This window comes from Clarias gariepinus, chromosome 26 (assembly GCF_024256425.1).
Source record: "Clarias gariepinus isolate MV-2021 ecotype Netherlands chromosome 26, CGAR_prim_01v2, whole genome shotgun sequence".
In the NCBI taxonomy this organism is placed as follows: Eukaryota; Metazoa; Chordata; class Actinopteri; order Siluriformes; family Clariidae; genus Clarias; species Clarias gariepinus.
Genome location: NC_071125.1, coordinates 12,926,657 through 12,939,853, shown reverse-complemented (window position 1 = coordinate 12,939,853; position 13,197 = coordinate 12,926,657). Strand labels below are relative to the sequence as shown.

At 39.7% G+C, this 13,197-nt stretch overlaps 1 protein-coding gene across 1 annotated transcript in view; it reads right to left on the bottom strand.

Moving 5' to 3' along the window:
* Positions 1-13,197, bottom strand: part of lztfl1 (leucine zipper transcription factor-like 1) — a 63,664-nt gene that overhangs the window by 36,440 nt on the left and 14,027 nt on the right. Inside the window, exons 4-5 of the mRNA XM_053488226.1 lie at positions 6,508-6,565; positions 4,240-4,311 (exon numbers count right to left, since the gene is read on the bottom strand). Of these exons, the coding sequence (XP_053344201.1) occupies positions 4,240-4,311; positions 6,508-6,565 (130 nt within the window). The remainder of the gene's footprint in view (positions 1-4,239; positions 4,312-6,507; positions 6,566-13,197) is intronic.

The window sequence follows — 13,197 nt, the reverse complement described above, 5'->3', positions numbered from 1 at the left end:
CGCTAATGTTAAGGAAGCGCTATGGGAACTGTATACAAAGATCAGTAAACTGCAAAATACACACCTGCTGGAGATTTCAACCATGCAAATCTCAAGTCTGTGCTTCCTATATTCCTACAGTATGTGGACTTTGCAACGAGAGGGGAAAACACGCAGGATCTTGTTTACACAAACATTCCTGGCGCATATCGGGCAGAACCCCGCCCCCACCTCGGCTACTCAGACCACATCTCTGTTATGCTAATTCCAGCATACAGACCACTCGTCAGGCATTCAAAACGGGTTCTGAAGCAGGTGAAAACCTGGCCAGCAGAAGCCATCTCTGCTCTTCAGGACTGTTTCGAGAACACTGACTGGAACATGTTTAGGGAGGCTGCAACTTATGACGACTTTACTGGCCTTGAAGGACTACATATCAGCAGTGACCAGCTACATCAACAAGTGCCCCAATGACATCACTGTCTCCAAGAACATCATCTTCTGAGGACCCGAGACTCTGCCTTCAAAGTGGGAGACAAGGTGGCGTGCCAAACTTTCTTGTGCCATCAGAGAGGCGAAGCGCGCACACGCCCAGAGAACCCACAATCACTTCAGGGACAGCGCCGACACATGGCCATGTGGCAGGGCTTACAAGCCATAACTCGCTACAGGACTACATCACCTGCCTGTCGGCCTGACGGTGACGGCTCCCTCCCAGATGCGCTGAACAACTTCTACGCTCGATTCGACAGGCAGAACGACGTGGCGGCAAGGAAGACCACCCCTCCATCGAACGACCAGGTGCTGTGTCTCACTACAGCTGAGGTGAGGAAAACTCTACGCAGAGTCAACCAACGTAAAGCTGCTGGTCCAGACAACATCCCAGACAGAGTGCTCAGAGAATGTGCGGAACAGCTGGCAAATACTGACATCTTCAACATCTCTCTGAGCAGCGCCGTTGTTCCCACGTGCTTCAAGGCCACCACCATCGTTCCCATGCCCACAAGTCTTCTGTGTCCTGTCTGAATGACTACCGTCCCGTTGCACTCACACCCACCATCATGAAGTGCTTCGAGCGACTCGTCATGAGACACATCAAGACTCTGCTGCCCCCTCACTGGACCCACTGCAATTTGCGTACTGTACTAACCGCTCAACGGACAACGCCATCTCCACTACACTTCATTTTGCCCTCACACACCTGGACAATAAGGACACATACGTTCGAATGCTGTACATAGATTTCAGCTCAGCATTCAACACTATCATCCCCCAACAACTGATCGGGAAGCTGAACCTGTTGGGCCTGAACAACTGGATGCAACTTTGCAACTGGATCCTGGACTTTCTGACCGGAAGGCCTCAGTCAGTACGGATCGGGAACTGCCCCTCCAGCACCACCACTCTGAGCACTGGGGCCCCACAGGGCTGTGTGCTCAGTCCTCTGCTGTTCACACTGCTGACTCACAACTGTGTAGCAACACACAGTTCGAATCACATCATCAAGTTCGCTGATGACACGACCGTGGTGGGTCTCTTTAGAAAAAACGACGAGCCAGCGTACAGAGAGGAGGTGCAGAGGCTAACGAACTGGTGTAAAGACAACAACCTGTCTCTGAATGTTGACAAGACAAAGGAGATGGTTTTAGGAGGACACGAGGCAATTATTCTCCGCTGTGAAGATCGTCGAAATCACCAAATTCCTGGGCGTCCACCTGGAGAAGGACCTCAGCTGATCCCTCAACACCAGCTCCCTGCACAAGAAAGCCCAACAGCGTCTCTTCTTTCTAAGAAGACTGGGGAAGGCCCAGCTTCCACCACCGATCCTGACCACCTTCTATAGAGGAACTATCGAGAGCATCCTAAGCAGCTACATCACTGTCTGATTTGGGAATTGTGCCATATCGGACCGCAAGACCCTACAGCGGTTAGTGAGGACAGCAGAGAAGATCATCGGGGTCTCTCTCCCCGCTACTGAAGACATCTACACCACACGCTGTATTCACAAAGCCCCCAGCATTGTGGCTGATCGGACACACCCCTCTTACACACACTTCACACTCCTGCCACCTGAAAAAAGGTACCAAAGCATTCGGGCACACACATCCAGACTGAGCAACAGCTTTTTTCCACAAGCCATCCATCTTCTCAACAAAAAGGGACTAGACTGATAAACACACACTCACACAACATACACACACAAACATTATCGCTCAGCTTAACTCAACTACCTCAAAACATTGAGACTGGACTGACTAATCAACACAAGCGCAAACACACTAAATTCAATACCAAACTGTTGTACACACCAACCTGTAAATGCTCTTCTTTGCACAATATTCATTACTGGATTAATTTTTGCACTTACTTCCTAATTCTTGCTGTTACTTTAAGAAATGTTTACTGGTTATGCACTACCTCAGCACACCACCTCGACACCACAAAGTATTATGTCATGTTGTGTTTGTCACACCGTCACTATGTTGCTCTTGTTTGCACATTTGCACGTGCACTTTATGTTGTCTGTTTCTAAAAAAATGTTTTTTTTAAATAAAAAAAGTATAGTCTTTCTCTCTGGGTTAGCTAGTTAATCTTTCTTAATTTATGTTGTTAAATTTATGTTGTTAAAAATGTATGTTGTCAGGTCAATCTGTCTTGTCTCCGCTAGCCAGCTAACTAGGCCTCTTAGTTAGATAGTTTTAGCTCTTCTGTTAATTTATGTTGTAAATTTATGTTGCATGTAGCACCTTGGTCCTGGAGGAACGTTGTTTCGTTTCACTATGTACTAACTGTATATGGTTGAAGTGACAATAAAGCCTACTTAAACTTGAACATAAGCCAATATTTACTTCACAATAGAAAACCGAGAACATAAATGTATAAACTGAGAAATTTTATACTTTTATTCAGTAAATGAGCTCATTTCAAATTTGATGACTGCTACAGGTCTCAAAAAAGTTGGGACAGGGGCAACAAAAGGCTGAAAAGGCAAGCAAGGGAAAACATCTAGCATTAGGTCTGTAACATGATTAGCTATAAAAGGGATTTCTTAAAAAGGCAGAGTCGCTCAGAAACAAAGATGCCTCTCCAATCAGTGAAAGAACGTTCCTTAACGTCAAATTGCAAAGGCTATGCAAATCGCATCATCTACAGTGCATACCATCATCAAAAAATTCAGAGAAACTGTGTGTAAGAGACAAGGCTGAAGACCTTCGTTGGATGCTCGTGGTCTTCGCGCCCTTAGACGACACTGTATCACTCATTGGCATGATTGTGCCATTGATATTAATAAATGGGCCCAGAAATATTTCCAGAAACCATAGTCTGTAAACACATTTAACTGTGCCATCTGCAGATGCTCTATCACACAAAAAATAAGCCATATGTGAACATGGTCCAGAAGCGCAGTCATGTCCTGTGGGGCCAAGGCGCATTTAAAATGGACTGTTTTAAAGTGGAAAAGATGGTCAGATGAGTCCAAATTTGCCATTTTTGTTGAAAATCATGGATGCTGTGTCCTCCAGGCTTAAGAGGAGGGAGACGTTCCAGCGTGTTATCAGGGTTCAGTTCAAAAGCCAGCATCTCTGATGCTGAGCAGCTTGCATGTTTTGGAAAGCACTAGGAATGCTGAACGATATATAAAGGTTTTATAAATCATTTCTATTTCACAAATGCCTTGTGTATTTTAGCAGGACAATGCAAATCCACATACTGCAGCTATTACAACAACATGGATTAATTGGTAGAAGAATCCAGGTGCTGAATTGGCCTGCCTGCAGTGCAGAACTTTCACCTATAGACCAATACACTTGGTGCTTCATTAAATGAAAAATACGACAAAGACGACCATGAACCCTTCAGCAGCTGGAAATCTATATCAGGCAAGAATGGGACCAAATTCCAACACCAAAATTTCAGAAACTCATAACCTCGATGCCCAGACATCTTCAAACTGTTTTGAGAAGAAGAGGAGATGATACACCATAGTAAACATGCCCCCATCCTAACTTTTTAGAGACCGGTAGCAGGCATCAAATTTTAAACAAGCTCATTTTGGGCATAAAATTGAAAAATTTCTGTTTAAACATTATGTGTGACTAGAATATTGGCTTATGTGATTTGAAAGTCTTTTAGTTTTTTTATTTTATAACATTTTTTAAAAAGTTTTCTGGAATTCAGATGTAGATTAACAACATGAATCAATTTATTAAATTTAGTTATGGGATTATCTTTGTCTTAAAAGGACAAAAATTACTTTACCTTGTTGAGTAGTTCTGACACTCCTCCCTCATTCAGTGGGGCTAACTTGGGTTTGCTGGATTCCTGAATTACCTTTAAAATAGCAGAGTTTGAAAGTCTAAGATGATATCTTAGAAGCTGGAAAAGGTGATAAACATAAGGACCTGAGCAACTTTGACAACGGCCAAACTACTGTGCATAGACAATTGGATCAGATTATCTCCAAACAGAAGTGACTAGACTTCACAGGACACACCAGAGGTGGGACAAAGTCATTGTTTGGCAAGTCACAAGTAAGTCTCAATTCATTGCCCTCAAGTCCCGAGTCAAGTCCCGAGTCAAGTCCCGAGTCAAGACAGGCAAGTCCCGAGTCAAGTCCCAAGTCAAAGGCAACAAGTCTCAAGTCAAGTCCAAAGTCCTACGGTTTGACTTTCGAGTCTTTTCAAGTCTTTTTAGCAGAAAAATAAAATGTATACAGATTATGTATGGTTGTAAGATCTGTATTTATTAAACAAACCTTTTTTTATGAAAGAACATTGCTTAGATACATAAAAATACAAATGTTAGTAAATGCTAGTAGCAATGTAAAATGGTAGCACATATTCTCAATGAAGTAGGCTACTTCATTACATACATACAAACAATAACGTTGTTTTCTTCACATAACATTAAAGAACTTTGCTTCCTACCTTGTGTGATACACTCACGTAGGCTACCTCATGCTGTGTCGAAGTTTGTTCCCCCATCAGGATGCGTTTTTTTTGCCCCACCCCCATGAAAAGGGCACAGGGAACGCGCACTTAGGAGAAGGCTCGCCTGCGAAGGGTTATGCGCGGACCACTGAGATTCTACAGAGCGCGGTAAAGAATAAAAAGGACAGTTAGTGTTTTTTAATCCCTGACGAACTCTAGCCAACAGGATGTGTTTACCTTGTTATCTTGGACATATTTAGAATGATGAACCTCGGCTGAGTCACTTGTAGGCTGTAAACATGTCAGTATTTTGTCTGATATTTCATATCAAATATGCCTTTTCAGCAAAACCATAATGCCAAAATAGAGACCCGTCAGATACAGTCTCAAGACATTAATAATAATAATAGTAATATTAATTATTATTATATATTAATTAATTATTATTATTATATTATATTATAATTAAATTTTTATATATTATAATATTAACAATAATAATAATAATTATTATTATTATTATTAAATATTATATAATTATAATAATAATTATTATTATTATTTATATTATTATGCGAGATAATTAGCATTTTATCCACGTGATGTCAATTCACTAGGTCACATTATTTGAATAAACCCAAACTGCATATGAAAGAAATCAGCACTCGTAGTGATCCATTTCTTTGTATTAAATATATACTGTATTTAAAAGAAATCCCTTGATAAAATAGCATAAACAAATCATGGGTAGTGTATACCAGTGATTAAATATAAACAATACAACGCATGTACTGACATGTTTACAGCCTACAAGTGACTCAGCCGAGGTTCATCATTCTAAATATGTCCAAGATAACAAGGGAAACACATCCTGATGGCTAGAGTTCGTCAGGGGATTAAAAAAAACGCTAACAATTTCCTTTTTGGCCTTTACTCTAGAAGCTCAGTGGTCCGCGCATATAGCCAATTTTTTATAGCCAAATGAAACTACCTTCGTTATCATTTCGCGAAACTGGCGCATTTACGTTGTTGTCACGTGTTGGACACTGTCGAATCAAAAGAATCTACGGTACTTTGATTGGATGTCGTGCCGAATGCGCGCATGCGCTCTGTCACACACACGCGCACAGACACATAAACAGAGATAGAGCGGTCCGTGTTAACATACTTTTTTATCTTTTGGCTTTTTATGGGAAGTAGCAAGTCTTTACAAGTCAATAGGCGCAAGTCCAAGTGAAAGTCCGAGTTATTTATGTTAAAGTCCAAGTCGAGTTGCAAGTCTTTTTATATTTTGTCAAGTCGAGTCTAAAGTCATCAAATTCATGACTCGAGTCTGACTCGAGTCCAAGTCACATGACTCGAGTCCACACCTCTGGGACACACTATCCTTACAGTTGTTTATAATGCACTTGACAGTTCTTAACCAAATTCTTCAGATTTCCTTAGCTGATTTTGTCCCTATTATTCCCTATAATAATTTTACCCTTTTGAAAAAGGCTCTTTGGTCAAGCATTGTATAAGGCCTGAAATGGCACTGCTACTCACTGTGCACAATTAGATCTCTCTATATGAAATTGTTAAGTAAATAAGCACCAACCTTGCTGTTGGATTTAAAATCAGTCTTTTCAAATGCTGCTACTTGTTCCAGTAATTCTCTGGGAAGTAAAACGGGAGGGAAGATAACAGGTTAAGATGAGTCAATAAAGGAAGAAAATAGAAAAAAAAAAGGAAATTTAAGTTTATACATTATTACTTGCATAGGTATCTTTTAAGTGATCTATTTGTTTGTATGAATGTAATACAAACTGATTCCAGGTCTGATTAAATCAAGAGCTGTACCAAAATCAAAATGCTATAATTCATTCCAATGTTTTGGTGAAGTCGTATGCATGAGTTGCTAAGACCTACTTAATGCCTGCATTAAGGCACTCTGAATAAAAACAAGGCCTTAAATGATAAGGGTTGACTATAGGTCATCATATTGCATCACCAAAATGAAATAAAATGCAATTAGTTAATGTATATACAATAACAATGCGATAACAAATAAATGATAGTGTAGCGAGTAACAGGGCTCCCATAGAGAGAACAGTCAATGGATCACATTCCTGAACCCCCTCTCCCAGCATGCATGGCACCATCCTGATAACCTTATCTGGTTTGCTATCTTAAGGGGGACGTCTGTAAAACTAAGAAACTCCACAAGGCCAGATGCTTTGAAGTAAACCCCAAAACCGAGGGTGTAAATCGGCGATCCGGTAAACAAAGAAGACAGTTTTACAGCTTCACCCCGAGCTGGGGGGAGAACTCATTACACCTGGACACTCTCGACATCCGGAAGACATGCCTTTCCATGAACAAAGGCATACGGCATGGACATTATTTTAAACATCTTTAAAGTGTGCCAGTAGTTCAAAACGTATTCACATATATTTACTCGGTTCCTTTTATTCCTGTGTATGTTTGATTATTCTGCATAACTTTAAAGGTGTAATCAGCATCTACAAACTCTTTTATTAGATAAAGGAAGGAATGAGTGGGTAAGATATGTAATGTTTGGTGTCAATCTCAAGCTGGCTTTATTTCAAGAATATTGATGCACATGGGAAATTGGTCGCATGGACAGAGCTTATGCAAAATTATTTTTTTTAAAGTATTAAAAACTCCAACCGGATGGGTCACACGTGACAGCCGAAACACCGGGCTAATTTATGCACGAAAGGAGGAACCACGTGAGGCATGGCTAAGCCCCGCAACCACATCCGATTGGACCAATCACCCGTGGGACGGACTGACCCTGAAGGGACAAAAACCCTAAGGAAGTCTACAGTAGGAGTAGAGGAGTAGAGAAGAAGAGAAGTTATCATCACAACTGCAACCTACAACATCTTCCAAGCAGCTCGGGCTTCGCCCTTGCGGGCGCTGCACCGCCGCTGCTGGCGTCATCCACTCTTCAAGAACTCTCAAGGAGACTTCGTGCCAGAACTCCAAAGTCTCGCAACAAAGGAAACCTCAGGAGAAGTTCCAGAGAGCAGCCATCGGTAACCAGACAACCAACGCCTCACCGAAGGGCTTTTCTGACTGACGTCATCTCTACAACAGCGCACCAACCAATCAGCAACGCCTTGATTCCCTTCATTGAAGGCGAACCAACGGATGAGAACGAAACATAACGCAAGTAAACAAACAAAGCTGCATACCTTGCTGAAATTAGTGCTCGTTTCATAACTAAACCGTAAGATTAAACCCAAGACTCTACTCTTGTGACTTTCGTTGATCTAGTAAACAGTATAGAATAACTTAATTCATTTTCACTTGCCAAACTGTTTGTATGTATTTGTATGTGTGTGTGCGTGCGTTTAAGTAGCGTAGTTTCAGGTATCGTAGATTAGTCCAATAAATTCTCGTTTCTTTATAAAGAACTGTTGTCTTGGTCATGTATTTTAAAGTCTAAACATTTGCCCAGATTTTGTTACCTTGCTCAAAATTGCTAAATACAAGATTTTGTGTTATAGCCGTTGGCCATGTGATAACCAGAACTGGTAAGATGCACTAAATTGTGCTAAACGCTGGACGGGTAGTCAATAATGATGCATACAGATGTGGCCATTAAGACTGCGCATGTTTTCTTGCGAGATGCCGCAATTTAGCGCGCGGCGTGCCGCAACTTGCCGTAAGCAACATTCAGGAATTTAAATAAATGTGTTGTGCTTCACTGAATATCCACCAGATGGCGCATGGAAGGACTTTATCTAAAAGCCAGACCAAGTACTGTACAACGAAGAACTGTGTATAATTACTTAGCCTAAAACAACATTGTTTCCAATGCTGAAGCAAACATGAATTTTATTTTGTTTTACAACAGATCTGTCATGATGAATGTGTGTATATGTGCATCATATTTTCACAATGATGAAATGAGATGCCCAAATTCGTGCTTTAAAAGTTTCTTATATAGTTTTTGTAATATTTTAACAGGGACAAAACAGTGAAAGACATGGCAATGCCTTCGTTTAAATGGTGTTGAAATTAATTTAATTTCCTGATAGTAGTTAATTTAATTTCCTGATAGTAGTATCTGATAGTGTTAACTATGCGAATGTCCTGATTCGTGAATATGCCAACATATTTTATTTAAAACGTAAAAATGTGTCGACATCATTAAAAGACATGAATGAACAATATATATTTTCATAGTAAGTAAATATTATTTTATGAAAACAAAGTTCTTCTGGCTTTTTATAATAATCATCATATTTGCTGTCTGTGTCCAGCGTTGAATAATTATTTCATCCACTATTTAACCACGGCTGGAAATAATAGCTGGAATGCGATGTGATTGTGAATTCATGACTGAAATAAAGCTGTTTGTCTTTTGTAAAGTACTTTTACTTTACAAAAGGCAGCGTTTTTATCAAAAGGTTGATAAACGTGTGTTGTACAGTACATACAACGCGACAGCGCGCTCAGTTACTCACTTCTCACCCTTCATGTAGGTCTGCTCGGACTTATAAATTAGTTTTAAACCTCTCAAAAATGCGTGTGTATACAGCTTAAAACCTCCATCAGTTATTAAAGATAGCATTTATTTAGAAAAAATGCCCCAGTGATTTCGGACCTTCAGGAAATCTCCCGCTGCTCTGCGCATAACACCGGGCCAACTCATGTCGGAAAGAAGTTATAAACGTTTTCTAAATGTGGGCTATTGTTTTTTTACTTATAATATTTGTTAATTTAATTTAAATGAGGTTTGGGCTCAGGACTTAGATTCGGCATCGTGATTCTTCTCTTTAATTTACTCCATAGTTTAAATCAGCGCTCAGCTGCATACATAAAGTTTTCCAGAGCGCACCGGCAGAAGTGGACTAATGATTATGAACGCTTCGGGAAAACAGCAAGCAGACTGACTCTGACCATTTAAAAAAACGTTTGCGTTTATTTTCTGACGCGCTCAAGTTCACCAAAAACAATACAGAACAGTGCACCTTATTTGATTTCAAACATTTACAAAATCACTACGTTTTTTCGTTGTTGTGAGTGCGCTTAAATAAAAGTTTTATAAAGGCTATGTAGTCTTATATAGTTTTGCACATTAATCTGAGTCCTCATCTGTTACATTTTTTTGAAGACAATAGATTTTTCAGCCTGTCAAATCAATATCGCTCCTCGCTCACTAGTTAGACGGCCTCTCCTTCAAAAATGCGAAGCAGCGGGGCCGCGGAATTAGGCACGGATGGTAATAGTTAAAATATTAACAAGGGAAATGTATGATGTCATGTGGGCATTATAAGATTTGTACTGAAAAACTTCTAACTAAAAAGTGACAGCTGGCATGCCTAAAAATAGACGCAGGTTAATTTTTTTAATGGTCTAAATAAAAATCCTCCTCTTTAGTGCCTCCTATTCCTATTAATCCTGGGTTGTTGTTCTTTAGTGTGTGTGTGCTTTACAATGCCAGACAACATTTAAATGCAAATTATTCACTCTCCCTAAGTGTGAATCAGCTGTTCTCACCTATACATTCAGAGGAACTGTAATTCACCTCTCCACAGTTTAAAAACCTCTTGAATCTGAGGCTCTTCTGAAGACTTTCAGTGATTAAGGCCTCTTTTTAAATTTGTGTAAATTTTATCTTCTGGATTCTAAAGTTGACATTGTTACCGTTTTTTAATCCGTGGAATGGAAGAAAGTGATATTTTCCTTATGAAAGCATAAATTGCATTGTTTTTAATCAAAAAGGCCAATTTGTCTTTTCCTCATAAAGTGTTTAGGTGAAATTCCACAATACAAGTGTAATAAATATGCAAAGGAAAAAATGAGGAAAGGGGCAAATACTTTTTCATGGCACTGCACATGTAGTCAGATTGTTCCACTGGGATCCGCGGTAACATAAACACGCGCTCTTTGTCGACGGCGCACTTGCGCATCCATATGTGTAGAAAAGAGATGCATGGTATGGTTTCCGTCATTATTTATTTTTTTTATATACATATATTTGCGAACTGACTGGGCTGGCCCACATTGGCCAGCGGCCCACCGGGAAAACTCCACTGCTCCTCTTTACTTTCCTACTGTATGTAGAATCAGCGCTTAACCACGCATAAAGTTTTGTAAATTCGTTTAACTTCTATTTCAGAAGGGTTTTTCCAGCGGTGGTACAGCGCAACGGGGGTCATTATTTACTATTAAAGAAACTTATGATGATCTGTCACGGCGTGCGCCTGTGATGGGCGTGCGCCCAAATCTACTATCGCTACTCGCTCACTCCGTAGGCTCCTTGAATAGGCGGCAAAGGGACGGAGCCGCTTATTCGTGCCGGCTGGCGATAATTAACGTTAATATGATCGCGGGCTTGCTCCACATTATAAAAGCAAGGCACGAAGTTTAGTCTGAGGTCCGGGAAGTACGTGATGTGGTGGAGAATAGGCAGTGGCGGTTCTACACTGAATTGCTCCCCGGGCGAGACTAGCCCTCCCGCCCTCCCTCTCCCGCCCCTGTCAGCGCCACTTCTAACGCCCCCCCCCCGCGTGATGTGTATAAATCAATGTGTGTGTGAATAATATGAAATCTTATTTGATATAGGTATATATTAACTCATGCTAGGGTACTTTTACTATGCTAAATTTATGAATTACACTCAAAGTATCAAATCCACCTATGAAGTCTGATTTAATTGTTAGCACTAAACATTTTATATCTACGTGTTTATTTTTCTATTTATGTTTATGTTTTGCTGGCGAATTACATTTTAGGCAGAGACGTCTACTATGTCTTGTTAATTTGTTTTAAAACCCCCAATTCTGTGAAATCCCCCAGCAGCGAAACCGGTTTGATGACTTCACACCTGTTGTAAGTGAGATGGGGGATTACAGTAACTGTGGGTGCGCTTCACCTCGGAGCGCGCTGTCGCGTTGTATTCAATGAATAGACTAAAACAAAATCATGTTTGCTTCAGCATTGGAAACAATATTGTATTAGGCTAACTTTATTAAAGATTATACACTTTTGTATTCTTTGTTCACACACGTGGGCATCTTAAAATTTTTAAATATTGATCCTTGCTTGATGCAGAGAATTTTCTGAGCAAATTAATAATAATTTCCATGAATAAAAAGGAGAAAAAAGAAAAGGTTTCGCGAAAATAAGAAAAAGCTTTAGAGGTAAATGCTGTGAAATGCTTCAAATGCACAGATTCTGCCTATAACAGGTCAGGGACAGTGAGGCTGGATCCAGCAGCACACCACATCCCACATCATAATACACTCATTAAAGTGGAGATTCATTTTGAAAACTACTTACTATAAAAATATAACACAATACAAAAACGTAAAACAAAGTTTCACTGAACATATATTGGGTCATATTTGTAAAACAAAGGACAGAATAATAAGACAAACAACATATAAAACTACAATATTTTCAGTGTCCAGTAGCACCAGTCTCACAGAGACCCAAAAGCCTTATAAACAGTTTGACAGCAAAATGAGACAATTTGTCAGTATTGTGATTTTTTTTATTTATTTATGTATTTCAAAAGATGCAAGACAATACTGCCAAAATGTATCATTTACATGCTATTAGAAAATATTCTTTGCATTGTCTCTTATTGAGTCACAAGGGCGGTAAAAAGCTGTTCATATCATTCAAAGTTATTCATATCAGTGTAGTTTTGAAAGTGCTATAACTCCATCTGGCACAGTTTAATCCCAGTGGAACAATCTGACTACATGTGCAGTGCCATAAAAAAAAGTATTTGCCCCTTTCTAATTTTTTTCTTTGCATATTTGTCACCCGTGTATGGGTGGAATTTCACCTAAACACTTTATGAGAAAAAGACAGATTGGCCTTTTTTTGTGAGTTATCATGAACATTTTGCAATTCGGGGATATTATCTTGATGCATTGTAAGACATACCACTCATCAGTGGTGATGAACCAGTGCCTGCTGATGATGACCAACACGTCTCCCCTGATCTACTGTACCAGAGCCAAGTAAAAAGAATGCCAATCAAACTGAATAAAATTAGTAGCAGCATTAACTCGTGCTAGTAATTATTATGGTCGTTACTTTTAATTCAAAATAATGTTTTCAGCATTATTTCGTATTAATATTAACTACCATAATAATTAAAATAAGTAACTACTTTACTAGCGTGAGCTACTGCTGCTACTGATTTTATTTCAGCTTACCTGTTCAGTTTTATTGCCATTCCTTTTAAAATATTGTCTTTATAGATGCATATGTTGTTTGTCTTGATGTTCTTTTCTTTGTTTCGCTAATATGACCC